The 14690-nt window shown below is 36.0% G+C and overlaps 1 protein-coding gene, 1 long non-coding RNA gene and 1 pseudogene across 2 annotated transcripts; 1 reads left to right on the top strand and 2 right to left on the bottom strand.

The window, feature by feature from the left end:
* Positions 1 to 2014: 2014 nt before the first annotated feature.
* Positions 2015 to 3261, bottom strand: LOC147921386 (uncharacterized). Its single transcript, XR_015588242.1, has 2 exons — positions 2983 to 3261; positions 2015 to 2503 (listed from the first exon to the last, which is right to left on the bottom strand). It is a non-coding gene; the product is annotated as an uncharacterized LOC147921386 (long non-coding RNA).
* Positions 3262 to 6600: 3339 nt separating this feature from the next.
* LOC104760307 (GDSL esterase/lipase At5g45950-like) lies at positions 6601 to 9139 on the top strand. The gene is made up of 5 exons (XM_010483213.3): positions 6601 to 7010; positions 7091 to 7218; positions 7328 to 7561; positions 8446 to 8692; positions 8777 to 9139. Exons 1-5 carry the CDS (start codon positions 6737 to 6739, stop codon positions 8965 to 8967), a joined length of 1074 nt encoding a protein of 357 aa, XP_010481515.1. The 5' UTR covers positions 6601 to 6736; the 3' UTR covers positions 8968 to 9139.
* A 124-nt stretch (positions 9140 to 9263) lies between these two features.
* Positions 9264 to 14519, bottom strand: LOC147921385 (uncharacterized; annotated as a pseudogene).
* Positions 14520 to 14690: the final 171 nt, after the last annotated feature.

The following is a 14690-nucleotide window of genomic DNA, read 5'->3' as shown; positions in this document are numbered from 1 at the left end:
AAGCAGGTTGGTCCTCCCTCTCATGAAGCCAAAGGTCATGGAGGTTAAGGAGACCCACACAAAGCTTGTAGCCGATATTGCATTGTGATAATAATACATACCCGAGCTTGGCACTTGGAGGAGATTGTAAGATAGGATTGTTTTATGGTTAAACCTAGGGAGAGGAAAACAAAGGCGTAACAGAGCAGGTGGGTCCTCCCTCACATGAAGCTCAAAGCCATGGAGGTTAAGGGTTCCCACACAAAGCTTGTTGTCAGTTTTGCTGTGATGTACTAAGATATACACTAGGTTAGAACCAAGAGGCAAGTGGTGATGATACAAACTGAGGGGTTCAGTGTGCTTTTGGTATACACTTTCTAGCTGATCTTGACAAAAGGATTTACCTAACCAATCTAGGAAGGCAATTACACAACTATATGATTGTTTGCGGCCAACCAAAATAGAGGCAGAATGACCTAACCAAGGTGGATTCGATAAACTTCTAGAGGGACTAATAGGCTTCAGAATAAGACATGTAACCAAGACTAGTCGAAATACTCTATCTACCAGGGTTCGCATATGAGAGTTGGGCTCAAACCTGGATCGAAGGGACAAAGAAACCTTTGGTAGGGGGCTGCATTGAGGGCCTGAGTCATCTAATCTCAGTCCAAGAACAAGGTCGACATAAAGCATAGTGGTGTGGTTTGTGAGGCAAATCTTCAATGGATAAAGCGGATGATCGGAAGGGAGAATAGCCAACACACAATCTAACGAGACCAAGGATGCAGGGGGGATACAAGGTCACCATAGATGAAGCTTTTAACGACCAGGTATCGCGCAGTTCCGGCGTCAAGACAGAGCTCACTTCTAGCATCAACCAAGTAGAACACTTAGTGATGGGGTAAGGACCCAAGGAGGAAGGAGGTGATGGGATTGACAACCAGGGGAACCGGTAAGAGAGGCGAAGATCGATATACACATGGAGCCCAGAGATCTCAGATCTGTCATCGGCTAGCTGGAGTCTCGAGAGAATCACCTCGTTGAGACGAGCAACCGGTTGAGCAGAAAGGGCGATTAGGAGTTGAAGCTGGAGCATGGCTGGAGTAGCATGGCAAACCGAAGAACCTCCGGTGGATTCAAAAGCGGTCCAAAGGCAGATTTGATAACAGAGGATAGAACAGCGGTTAATGGGAAGCAGCCCAGCGGCGCCGATCTGAGTCGACGCCGCCGGGAAGAGGAGTCTCGAGAGTCGTGCCAGAGAGAGAAGCGGCTAGGGTTTTCAGGGTGAACAAGCTTATGTGTTATTGGTTCTATGATTTACAAATACTTGTTAAAATCTCATGTTATTCATTTATTGATTTGTTTTTGAATTTCAAAATCCACATTATGTTTTAAATGGATTTGAATGGATTTGAAGGTGTAAAATAGAAGGATTCAAATCCAAGGATAAAACATGTTATTTCAAAATCCATGTGTTTTGATTTTTAGCATTTACAATTCCATATGGATTTAGAAATCACCTCTCCAATAAGAGCTCCTAAAGTTATCTTTTCTCTCAAAACTCAATAATAGGAAATCACATCTTGACAACTCTATGTATAAGGATCTCTTAATTCACTTTTCCTAATTTCTCTAGAAATATAATATTTTTATTTCTCATAACTTCCTAAACTATAAATCCCAATCTCTTTACACTTGCTTGTGTGTCAAGCTAATTCCAACAATAGTATCAACTATCAAATAATTTACAATGCACGTTATATTATTAAAATAATTGCACTCCATTTACATGTTTATTGCAAATGAAAAAGTCATAATTTGCTTTAAAAAGTCAATTTCTTAATATTATTTCTTATCTACCAAATGATCTGATTTGTGATTTACATATTCAACAAATCAGCCATAAATGTGTTGGACACCGATGCCTCTCGCTACATGTTAGAGACTGACACGTTACCTCTTGGTCTCGATCCAAAAAAATATAAATACATAAAGAATTGCTTATGATCTTATATTGATGTATAACTATTCGATGTTTTTTTTTTATCTTCTGAATTTTATTAATGAACTAAAGAAGGATACAAATTGAAATTACAAGAGCTGGTGGACTACTGAATGTCCCAGAGTCATTAGCCAAAAGAGGGAAGCTGATTAAAAACAAACGCTTAAGCAGAAATCTAAAGAGGTACAAATAATTTGGAGAAAATGAACCCTAAACACTATAATTGTACAAAGGCACAAGAGACTCCCGCTTGGCTTCTCTAGAGAACATTATGAGTCGGAAGCACCAATTAGGCCGGATTAAGCCTCACACCGACGCCAAACCAGAAGCAAAACCGACAGAGAGGAAAGCAAGATACCATCGCGAACAAAGACACAAATACAACTACCCAAGCACCTCACCAGCCAGACGATGAGAGCAAGAAACCCTAGGGACAAAGAAACCCTTGAAATCGACTGGAGACAAGCCACGCAAGATCAACTGTTCTTACATATTGACACTCGTCGACCCAGTTTCAGCCACCTACAAACATAAAACTGGTGACGTCCTCGCAAGAGAAGAACTAGAGAACGATTCCACTGCTTCGACTAAAACCTAACTCTAAAACTTCACAAGGAAACTCAAAGAGAGGCTAGTAGGTGACTCAGCAACAAAATACCATCCAAATGACTAACACCAAGAGCGAATCCAGAAAGACTCACAACCACAGTCCAGCAAAAGGACTCGAAGCAGAGGTAGTGCAAAGATCCAAAATCAAAACCAAAAACACGAGCCATATCCAACAATTCAAGCCTAACATATCACAAAGAACCTTAACGGAACCCATGGCCACACCATACAAACCTAGAAAGACCTCTAAACAAAGGACGTGGTACCCAACAAACCACTATACTAAACTCACAAACAACAACTAAAGGCACCATCAAGCAAACAGGAGATATACCAAACACGCTTAACTTAGTGAGATTGAGATCGATTATGAGACATGGAATCAAATCTACCTTCCTGTAATAAGAAACCCCTCGATTAAACACCACCGAGCATCATAACGGATTGGATCTGGATCTTCAAGAGAAGGGAGAGACTCCACCGAAGCAGCAAAAGAAGACAATTCATGGCCAGACAAGGACATAAGCAAGAAGAAAAAGCAATTAAACACAAAAAAGGCACAACGCCGGGGCTATAAGGCTACCGGATGTTGGCCGAGAACCTTTAGCGGCGGCTAGTTTGTTTATTTAGAGAGGAGAGACGTGGGAGAGAATTAGGTTAGAGAGGAGAGTGTCAATCAAAAGTAGATTATCCACGAACTACCATCACCCTTTTAGACTTTAGAATTGTATAAAAATATAGTTCTAGTATCAATAACTATTTGATGTATCAGTTTGTTTAATTAGTGAACATTTAAACCGTGAATATAAAAGAGATGGTTACCTGATTAAGATGTTAACTAATTATGTATCTTTTTTTCCATCATGGCCAAAATGGCTGTGTTAATTACTCCACCGCATTGGATATATATATATATATATATACTAGATTAGGATCCGCCCGATGTGCGGGTTTAGAGTTTTTAAAATAAAATAAAATTTAACAAAGAATATAAAATTAGTATTTTTAGTAAGTAAAAACTATCTATAAAAGTAAATAGATACATCGAAGTGTCCAATGTAAATATCTGGTGTAAAAGGTGCGACTCTACGGTTGAGACTATTAATCACATTTTTTTTTAATGCCTTCACTTGTGGGAAATTTAGGATTTATCTGTAACTCCGGTCTCATCAGAGGGTTTTCCTTATGAGTCGATGTACTCAAATTTAGATTTTGTTTTCTGGAAGGATGTCTCTCAACAGGGTGATCCTTATCAACTTCTTCAATTACCATGATTTTTATAAGCAATCTGAAAGGCCATAAATATTTTTTTTTTAAGGTTTAGAGATCGAGGCGAATTATATAATTGCTCACGCTTTGGGCGATAAGTTAGCCTGAGAAGAGGCGCTATCTTTTATGGCGGTCATGTCGGCTCCATCTCCGTCCTCGAATGTCCAGGTTTCTTCACCTTGTTGTCAAATTGATGATTATTGGAAAGCACCAATGAGCATTCATGATTGGGCTGGTGGTGTTGCGTTGGTGAGGAGCGAACCTTGTTGTTGGGGGCCAAGTGTGTAAGACGGAGCCCCTCCCCCCTGCATTAAGAGTTAGAAACGTTGTTATAGGCCATGGAGCGGATACGTGCTGAAGTACTCACTATGGTGTATTCCCCTGAATATTGGCCATCCTTCTTCAACTTGCTCGATGAGTTTAACTCGCTGGAGTTTTTTCCACTACTCTCCATCTCTTGGATCCCGCATGCGACAAATTCGAAGGCGGATTGTCTTGCCCGTGCTTCGTATTCTCTTATCTCTAAAGTTTCTTTTGTAAACCCTTTCGCTCTGGCTTGGGCAACTAACCGTGGAAATTCCTTTAATTTATTGTTTGGTAGTAAAGAAACATAGATACACTTTTAGTTAAAGAAAATAGTGGTAGATGAGTTCAAAAGTATTAATATTAAATTAAATTTAAAAAAGAATTTATATTTAATTCTTTTCGTAAGTAAAAACAATGTATAAAAGTAAAGAGATAAACTTTTAGTTATAGAAAATAGTTGTTTTTTTTTTTGCTATAATACACTCATGTATATCCATTTACAAATCTACTGTCTACATTACCACTAAAAGTTTATTTGTACACACAAATATATTTTAATGTTAATATATACTCTTTAGGCTTAACAATTACCAGCAAATTGTCTTTATGAACACATTAAATAACCTATTATATGTCTCCTCACTTTAATCTTACATACTCCTATCATATATATTACAATAGCATTCTTTTGAATAAATTATTTGATTGGTGAAAAAAATATGAGACGTTCTATTTTTTTTTTAACTTCAACAATCTTTTTCTTTATGTAAATGTAAGTATTTACATTTTTTTAGAAACAGTAACTAATTGTATAATTTTCAAAATCTTTTTTTTATCTTATATAAAAAGTAATATTTTTCTTGTAATATAGCAACTAAAAATTAAATTAAGTAAACAATATTATAATTTTGAATTTTATGGTATATATATATATATAATTTATCTTATAATTAGATTTTAAATAAAATTAGATTTTATTTTATCTATTTACTTTTCTATAAAACCTTTTTAGGTTAGGTTTTGAATTTTTTACATTTTTATTTTTTGAAAATAATGAATTGGCACATATATATATATATATATAACCCACAAAACTTACTGTAAAACAAAGAATAATTGTGGGCTTTATTTTTAAATATGTTATAAATTTTATGTTTTTCTTCGGAAAATTTGTTAGATCGGTGGTTTAGTTTCATTCTATTTGTAAAGACGGTGGTCAACTTATCACTTATACAGTTATACATATGATGATTTGGGAGGTTAGTATGAAATTTAGTTGAGCAGGTACGATTCAAATTGAATATACGGTGACAAAACAATTTGTACTGCATGCCAAACCAAAACTCAATTATATGACCTCATATATATATATATATATATCCTACTATATTAATTGGAAAGTATAAATATGAAACTTATCTTCAAATGTGTAAAAAATTACATTCAATTGCCATTAGAAAAACTTAATTAAGTTTAGTTAATTAATTAAATAAAGGTAATTAATTAAAAAATAAAAAACTCTCACAGATCAAATATAAAAAAAATCTAGATAAATAAAAAAAAAATTTCTCTCTAATAAATTATGGACGAAAATTACTAAATATATTTTTTTAAAATATAAACCAATCAAAATTTCTAAAACTAAGATTTTATATCCAAGTACATAATATAATTATTTTAATAACTAAATTTTGAAGATTTTGCTATTTTATTTACAAATTGTTTGCTATTTTTATATAATACTTAGGATTAATAAAATGCACAATTTTTTCTGCATATGTTGTGATTTGAATTTTTTAAAACGAATATATATTACTCAATCTATAAAAAATGTGTGTATTAATTTCCACATTGGCGGGTTGGTAAAACTAAATTTATATAGATGATAAATTAATAATTTTTATTTGTTCACAATTATAATTTAAAATTACTTCTTCATATTTCACAAAATAATGATGCAAATACAACAAACAAACAATATAAAACTGTAATATACGTCAAAAATAAAATACTATAATATTCTAAAATAATTAGTATTCAAAAAGAATAATAGATTTACAGAACAATTAAAAATAAATATTATCTTAAACAAAATAACATTTTTAAAAAAAATAACAATAATTTTTATTATTATATTAGAAATTTTTATAAAAATGGTGACACGTGCTTTAAGCACGGGATATCTCGTAGTTAGTTAAAATATGGGATTCATATCTAAAGAGGGAAGTACGGGGTTGGAGTATTATTTCAACAAATATAAGTAAAATATTATAAAGCTTTTATATATATCAGATACCAAAAATAGGTGAGACTGTGATAGACAAGAAAATCATAAAGATATGATTGATATCATAACATAAAATTAACCAAGATCTCAAATTGAATTTCTCTGTTGGCCACATTACTTTTTATGTCTCAACCAACAACATTACGCCAAGCTGTCAAAAAAACTCCCTCTATATATAACAGCATCCTTAACACAGACCATATATGATATTTACATCAATTCTCTCAAAAGAAACTTTCTAAATAAAAATTAGAAAAGTCTCACGTCCTTCTCTATCTATTAACATGTTGATTGTTGCGTTTGTGACTCTTTTGGTGGCGGGAGCTTTACAGCCGTTACCTTCAGTGGTGGCTTTGGACGTTCATCTTCTTCGGCAGCTAGCCGCGAAGCACAATGTGACATCTATACTTGTGTTTGGAGATTCTAGTGTCGATCCAGGAAACAATAATTTCATTAAGACCGATTTGAAAGGGAATTTTCCGCCTTATGGTGGAAATTTCATCAACCATAAACCCACTGGCAGACTATGCGATGGATTACTCGCTCCCGATTTCATCGGTAAGCTTTATATTATTGTTAGAAATTAAAGCTTTACTTATGAACATACTAAAGTGTATATATGTTTTATTTTCCCCCAGCGGAGGCCATGGGTCATCCTCCCATACCGGCTTTTCTTGATCCAACCTTAACCCCAGCTGATCTAACTCGCGGTGCAAGTTTTGCCTCTGCTGGTTCTGGCTATGACGATCTCACGGCTAATATATCCGTAAGCCTATATATAATTAAGTCTCTTTTTCTTGGCTTCTAAATAAAACAAAAGTTGGAATTCTCTTTACACCAATACTTAAGTTTAACTATTTTGTTGGTTTGAACAGAACGTGTGGAGTTTCACAACGCAAGCCAATTACTTTTTGCATTACAAGATTCATCTGACTAAATTGGTCGGTCCATTAGAGAGCTCAAAACTGATAAATAATGCGATATTTCTTATGAGCATGGGATCAAATGACTTTCTTCAAAATTACTTAGTCGATTTTACTCGACAAAAGCAATACACGGTTGAACAATACGTCGAGTTTCTCTCCCGTCGTATGCTTTACGACGCTAAGGTATGTTTACGTCTCCACTAAATTCTTGTTACTTTACGTATGCATTAATTATGATGTTTATATACGATAACTATATCATACATAGTTTACTGTATATACATGTTTCTTTTCTTTTTGTGAAGAAAGCCGAGTACGTTTTAACCATTGCATGGATTTATTGATTTTTATGAAAGAACGTGTCTGTGTCTGAAATTAATATTAGCTGCTGAAATAAATGCGTATGTAGTGGAATTGAATAATTCTACAAGTACGTGTATGTGTTGTTGGTCCTCATAATTAATCAGATATAAATAAAAAAGTCATAAATTACGGCAAAAAAATAGAGGAACAGTGTACAAATAAAATTATACGAATTCTATCTGGTTGTTGAGATAATTAAATTTGAATACATAATTTCTACCCTACAATGATATGAATTTTTGACTTTTTCATGTCGGGTCTCTGGAACTTGTTCATGGATCACAATTAATTTTGTTAGTTAAAAAAAAAATGATTTCAGAACCACAATGGTCATGGTCATACTTTGTCCCATTTATTGGGAAACATTATTATACCAGTAGAAGTGTCCAGTGAGATTTTTGTTTTACTATATGTATAATGTTTCATTGGAAAAACTAGTTTGCGAAACCAGAAAAACTTTAATTTAAACTTAGTCCACCTTCAATCGTTATGAAATATATTTCAAAGTGTTACAGTGTACTTTATTAATTTGTTGAATTAAGTTTTGGTTAATTTGGTAAATCGAATCAAGATAGATAAACTATGATAGGCACATGCACATATACTAAAAAGGATACGAATTGCATTTTAGTATTATATATCGAAAGAAAGAAGATTCATAGCATCTTTTGAGCTTTCTTGTTATTATATTATTGAATTTACAGATGTTGCATAGGCTTGGAGCTAGGAGGTTGGTGGTGGTGGGAGTTCCTCCCATGGGTTGTATGCCCTTAATTAAATACCTACGAGGCCAAACAACTTGTGTAGATCAACTAAACCAAGTCGCTTTCTACTTTAACTCCAAAATCATCAAGAATCTAGAGCTTCTCCAGTCTACAATCGGTTTGAAAACCATCTACGTTGATGCTTATTCGACCATCCAAGAAGCCATTAAAAATCCAAGAAAATTTGGTGAGAGTTTATATCATTTTGCTTTAAAAGTTCACAACTTTGAGAGACGGTCTATTTATGTCCTTATTTGGTTTTAATTTATAGGTTTTGTCGAGCCTTCGAAAGGCTGTTGTGGAACAGGTACATACGAATATGGAGCGACATGCAAAGATATGCAAGTATGCAAAGAGCCTACCAAATATGTGTTTTGGGACGCAGTCCATCCAACACAAAGAATGTATCAAATCATTGTCAAGAAGGCAATTGCATCCATCGGTGAAGAGTTCCTTGTTTAGAATATACTTTATGTTCGTATTACTATTATGATTTATGTAAAATTCGAGTATGCAACTGCAAAAAATTTAAAATGTTATATTTAATGGTTCAAACATTCTAGTCTGAATAAGTAGAAGAAATATTACACTAATGTGATATTACTACATTTTAACACGACTACATTTGATATTATTACATTATAACACGACTACTTTTGATTTTGTTACATTTTTATAAACTATTATGTTTTTCATATTGCTTAATTAAACTTATGCGCGTTTATCTTTTTTTTTTTTCCACAAATGATATCTATTGATTAATGGAAATCATTACAGAGAGTTTGAATCAGCCAATTTGGCACAAAGACAGTATTAGAGTAATATTGATTATCACTGCAACCAAATTTAGCTAAAACATGTGCCACTCTATTGCTTTCTCTCCTATTGAATTCAAAGTAAATTTTATGGAATTTAGAGGACCAAAATTTTATGTCATTGAGAAGGTTTGATAAAGAAACATTCAAGAGTTGACCGTTAACCAGTTTGATCAAGACTTCACAATCTCCCTCAAAGATCACTGTTTGATATCCTCTTATCCAGGCTTGCTGCATGGCAATAAGAAGACTTTTTGTTTTAGCTTCTAAAGGTGATCCAGCATTACTTAATCTTGTTGCACCCCATGCTTTGGCTTCCCCTTGATAGTTTCTAAATATCCAGCTGCTTGTTGCTTGACGGGTATGCGAATCATAACTAGCATCAACATTACATTTGAGATACGGTTGCAACGGAGGTGACCAACAATTGATGTTTGATTCAGTAGATGTCTGTCCACTCCTTGAAGGTTTTAAATGTGTAATCCACTCCTTTGTATCAGACCTCGATTGTAACATTGTCTTAGATGGGCTCTCTCGGTAATCATTAAAGACTTGATTGTTCCTTGCTTTCCAGATTCGCCATAGAAGAATGAACGGCAGAACTGAGTTGAATATATTAGCACTCTGTGAATAGTGGGAAACAAGTTGACTAATGATGTCCTCTATAGATTCTGGTAAATCGTTGATGTTTAAAGCATTGGTATTTGAGAATCTCCAGGCCATTGTAGCAAAAGGGCATGAGAACAATGCATGATGGATAGTTTCCTCAGTTTGGTGACATCTTGAACACATTTGATCAATATTCATACCCCTTGTCCACAACCTTGTTTTTGTTGGAATAGCTTGTGAAACAACTCGCCAGAGAAAATGTTTTATTTTAGGAAGAAGTTTGAGTTTCCAAAATTTATTTTTTAATTCCACAGAGCCATGTGGGATATTAGGTACAACTCCTGGATCAAAGGGATAGTGTGTGGCAAACCAGTAGCCGGTTTTGACCGTATATTCTCCCGAACGCGTATAATTCCAAATAAGTTTGTCAGGTTGTTCATCTTGAGAAAGGTAAATGTTTTTGTTTAGCTCCTCCTCTTTCTGATCGACTAATAATGATAACTGGTGTGTGTCCCACGATGTAAAACCTCTGTCATTCGAGATTACATTATGCAGTAGCATCTCTGTTTGTGGTATTGTGGTTACAACTGCTCTCAGGGGATGAGTGTCGAGAAAGTTATCTACTCCTAGACATATTGTTTTCCCATCACCTACAATGTAACATGAACCTTTTTTTATTATTTCTAGTCCAATCAGAATAGAAGACCAACCGTATGACTGTTTTTTTCTTACTTTTGCATCTAGAATTGACTCATCCCTTTAGTATCTATGTTTCATGATTCGCGCAAAAAGTGAGTTAGGGTATTGTATTAAACGCCATGCTTGCTTGGCCAAGAGAGCATCATTAAATTTTGCTAGGTCCCTGAATCCCAAACCCCCTTCCTTCTTTGGTGTTTGTAATTTTTTCCAAGCAATCCAAGGAATACTTCGTCGGTTTGAGTTCTTTTCCCACCAAAATTGCATGAGGAGAGATTCTATTTCTGTAGTTATTCCTATTGGCAATTTGAAGCAACTCATAGCATAGACTGGCATAGAGAGAGCCACTGAATTAAACATGATTTCCTTGCCTGCAGGAGATAGTTTTTTTGCAGTCCAACCGGAGGTTCGTTGCTTAACTCTATCTATTATATATTCGAACATTTCTCTCTTTTTACGACCAAATTGTTCCGGGAGTCCTAAATATTTGCCTCCGCCACCATGATTAGGGATGTCTAAGATTGACTTCAGTCTTGTTTGAGTACTTGCAAAGACACGACTTCCAAAAGTGATCATTGATTTGGAGGTGTTAATTTTTTGGCCCGAGTAGTACTCATAAATGTCAAAAATATCTTTCAAAGCTTGGCTGTTTTTGTTGTTAGCACGGCAAAAGAATAAGCAGTCATCTGCGAACTGTAAATGTGTGATACTTGGAGCACCATTACCAATTCTAATGCCTTGCAGAAGTCCTTCTCGTTCACGTGAAGAGATTAGGTGACTAAGAATGTCAGAACAGAGGATGAATAGGTATGGTGACAAAGGGTCTCCTTGTCTTATTCCTCTTGTTGGTTGGAAATGACCATAAGGAGCCCCATTGATCAGAACAGAGTAATTTACTGATGTCACTACCGCCATAATCCACTTAATCCATTTGTCACAGAAACCAAAAATTTTCAAAGTTGTTTCTAGAAAACTCCATTCAACACGATCGTAAGCTTTACTAACATCCGTCTTTACAGCCATGTAGTTCTGCGAGACTCGTTTTCTGGTTTTTAAAGAATGCATAACTTCGTGTGCTAACATGACATTATCTTGAATAATTCGTCCCGGTATAAAAGCTGCCTGTGCGCCGAAGATTATTTCATTGAGATGTTGTTTCAGTCGTTGCACTAAACATTTTGACACTATTTTATAAAGAACATTGCATAAAGCTATTGGGCGGTAATCCGATAGTGTTTGTGGATTTTCAATCTTAGGTATTATGCAAATGTTAGTGTGGTTTATGCTTGGTTTCATGAACGAAGTGTCAAAGAAAGCAAGAACTTCTTTGATAACATGTGGACCAACAGTCTCCCAACACGCCTTGTAGAACCTTGTTGTTAAACCATCTGGTCCTGGGGCTCGATCATCCCCAATTGAACATACAACATTGTAGATCTCATCATTGGTAAAAGCTTTTGTTAAATTATCATTTGCCTCCTCTGATACTCTTGTTTCGAAATCAGCAAAGACTGACAGGGAGACTTGATGGTTTGTAGATGTAAAGATCTTTGTGAAAAAACTTTGAGCATGTTCCCCAATATCTTTGTCTCCCTGATAGAGGTTACCCTGATCATCATAAATAGAAGATATAATTTTTTTTGGCGAATCTTGATTTTGCACATGCGTGAAAATAACTTGTGTTTTGATCTCCCGCGGTCATCCACTAATTTCTACTCTTTTGCTGCCAATATTTCTCTTCATCTCCGTATGCTTTCGTTAGCTCATCATGTAACTGTTGGATCATTCCTCTCAAAACTGGATGTAAGCTTTCCATTGCAAAGTTTAAATGACTTTGAATCAAGGTAATGCGTTGTTCTGAGTTCAGTTGTACATCCCGCTTTAGTTTCGCCATGTTCTGTCTGCAGTTTTTGATACGTTCACTGATAGGTGTATCAGTACTGTTATTATCAAACAGCCAACCTTCTTGGACTATCCTCTGAAAATTTGGTTCATCTAAAAGACGTTTATCAAAGTGGAAAATCCATCTCTTATGTCTCACCCTGTATTTTAGATTCAGTAAGATTGGTTTATGGTCCGAGCCTGCATATTCCAAGAATATAGCCTCTGCATTGGGAAAAGAAGCAGTGCCTGCAGAATTGATCATAGCTTTGTCGAGACAACATTGTACTGTATGTGTATGGCGTTCTCCAACCCATGAGAAGGGGTTTCCTCTAGTTTGAACACATTGCAGGTCACATGTAGATATCATATGTCTAAAATCACGGAAGGTCCATTTTGCTCTAGGTGGTCCCCCAATTTTTTCATTGTTGGAAATAATCTCATTAAAATCGCCTATCAGTATCCAAGAACCATTGCGTGAGAGCGCTAAGAATTCAAGTAGTTGCCAGAGTTCGTAACGTTCAGTGGGATTGAGATGTCCATACACACAAGTCAAATGAAATAGAGTATTATTACATTGGACAGATACATCAATGAGTCTCTCATCCTTGGAGATCAAGGACAAGCTCACAAAATCCTTCCAAAACAGAGCCAAACCACCACTCCTACCATGAGGGGGTTGGATAATACAGTTTGAGAATCCTAAATCACACATAAGTTTAGATAGTACATCAGAGTTATTCAAAGTTTCAGAAAGAAAGAGTACATCACACTTAGTATTAAAACAAAGTTTTTTTAAACGAGATATAGTTAGAGGTGGCTCAATGCCTTGGCAATTCCAGGAGAGGATCTTCATATTTGAATGTCTCGGGGTATCGGGCCCCCCGCGCCTCCGTCGAATCACTTGTTAACAGAGCATGAGCCCACCGAGTCTGTACGGTGGCATTTGTGTCGGAGTCGATTCAGGACCATCCACTCCTCTGCAACCTCTTCTTTGTTGAACTGAGTTTCAAAGTGTACCCTCTTCCGCTTCTTGAAGACAAAGTCAGTCTGAGCATCATCAGAGCTTTCATCAAGAAGACTCTTAGGACCATGGTAATCGGCACCCTGTTTAGTGTACTTAGCATTGAGATAGCGAATGCGTTCAGCAGTGAGATCAGTGTCTACAAAGCCTGGTTTCCCATCGGTTGGGAAGCGTAACCTTGACCCGGAGCAGTTTCTGGGGGTGCCATGTTGAGACCAGGAATGAGTTTTGCCGGGTCGATAGAAGGAAGAGTGTTTGCATCAGACATGTTTTTGTCACCATCATTTTGATCATTATCATCACTATCGTTATCCGAACCATCAGACCCCGTATCATCAAAGTTAAGGGAACACTCCTTTGCATCGTGTTTCAGAGAACCACATTTGGTGCAGAAGTTTCTCAAACATTCATAACGAAACTTAACAACAGTGTTCTCATCAGCAATAAACTGAATGTTCCTCTGAAAACGCAGAGGGTCATCAATGTTCCAATCTATTCTAACACGAACAGACCCTACTTGGTTTTGATTTTCTTCATAATCAACCTCTGAGACATAGCCTATCTTGTTCCCTACCCACCTAGCCATTGCATTTGTTAAACAAAGGGTTGGGATACCTTGAATTTGAACCCAAAAGGGTATGATCTTCATATTGGTCTCACTTATGTTAGGATACCACCGGTGAGTGGTAACCATCCAATCATTAAAAGACCACGGTCCTCTTCGCAACACCAAGTTTAGATTGGAAACGGAATTGAACACGCCCTCCTTCAAGAATACGTCCCACACATTCATCCGCGAAACCCCAAACCCGTGGCATTTGCCTGATTAAAGCACGAAGATTCTGTTTGTGTGGGTTGACAGGGGTGACAACCAGAGTGTGCCGGTTAACAGAGATCGCACGGGAAAGGAACTCCGGTGGAAGTGTAGCTGGGGCATCATCAATGCCCAAGTCAAGGTCTTGAACGGATTTACGAATGTAATCACTCATTTGTGATGGAGAGATGCAATTGGAAATGAAAGAAATAAAGATGATTGAGAAATAGCGAGGGAAAAGTGAAGATTTATAGGGTTTACATGGCGGTTTCGGTTGGCAGTTATCTCTCGTGGAAGAGGGAGAACGATAACTGTCAACTTTAATTGACAGAACAAAACCGCCGAA

The sequence above is a fragment of the Camelina sativa genome, chromosome 18 (genome assembly GCF_030686135.1).
Source record: "Camelina sativa cultivar CO46 ecotype springtype chromosome 18, ASM3068613v1".
Taxonomy (NCBI): domain Eukaryota; kingdom Viridiplantae; phylum Streptophyta; class Magnoliopsida; order Brassicales; family Brassicaceae; genus Camelina; species Camelina sativa.
This window is presented reverse-complemented; position numbering and strand designations above follow the sequence as displayed.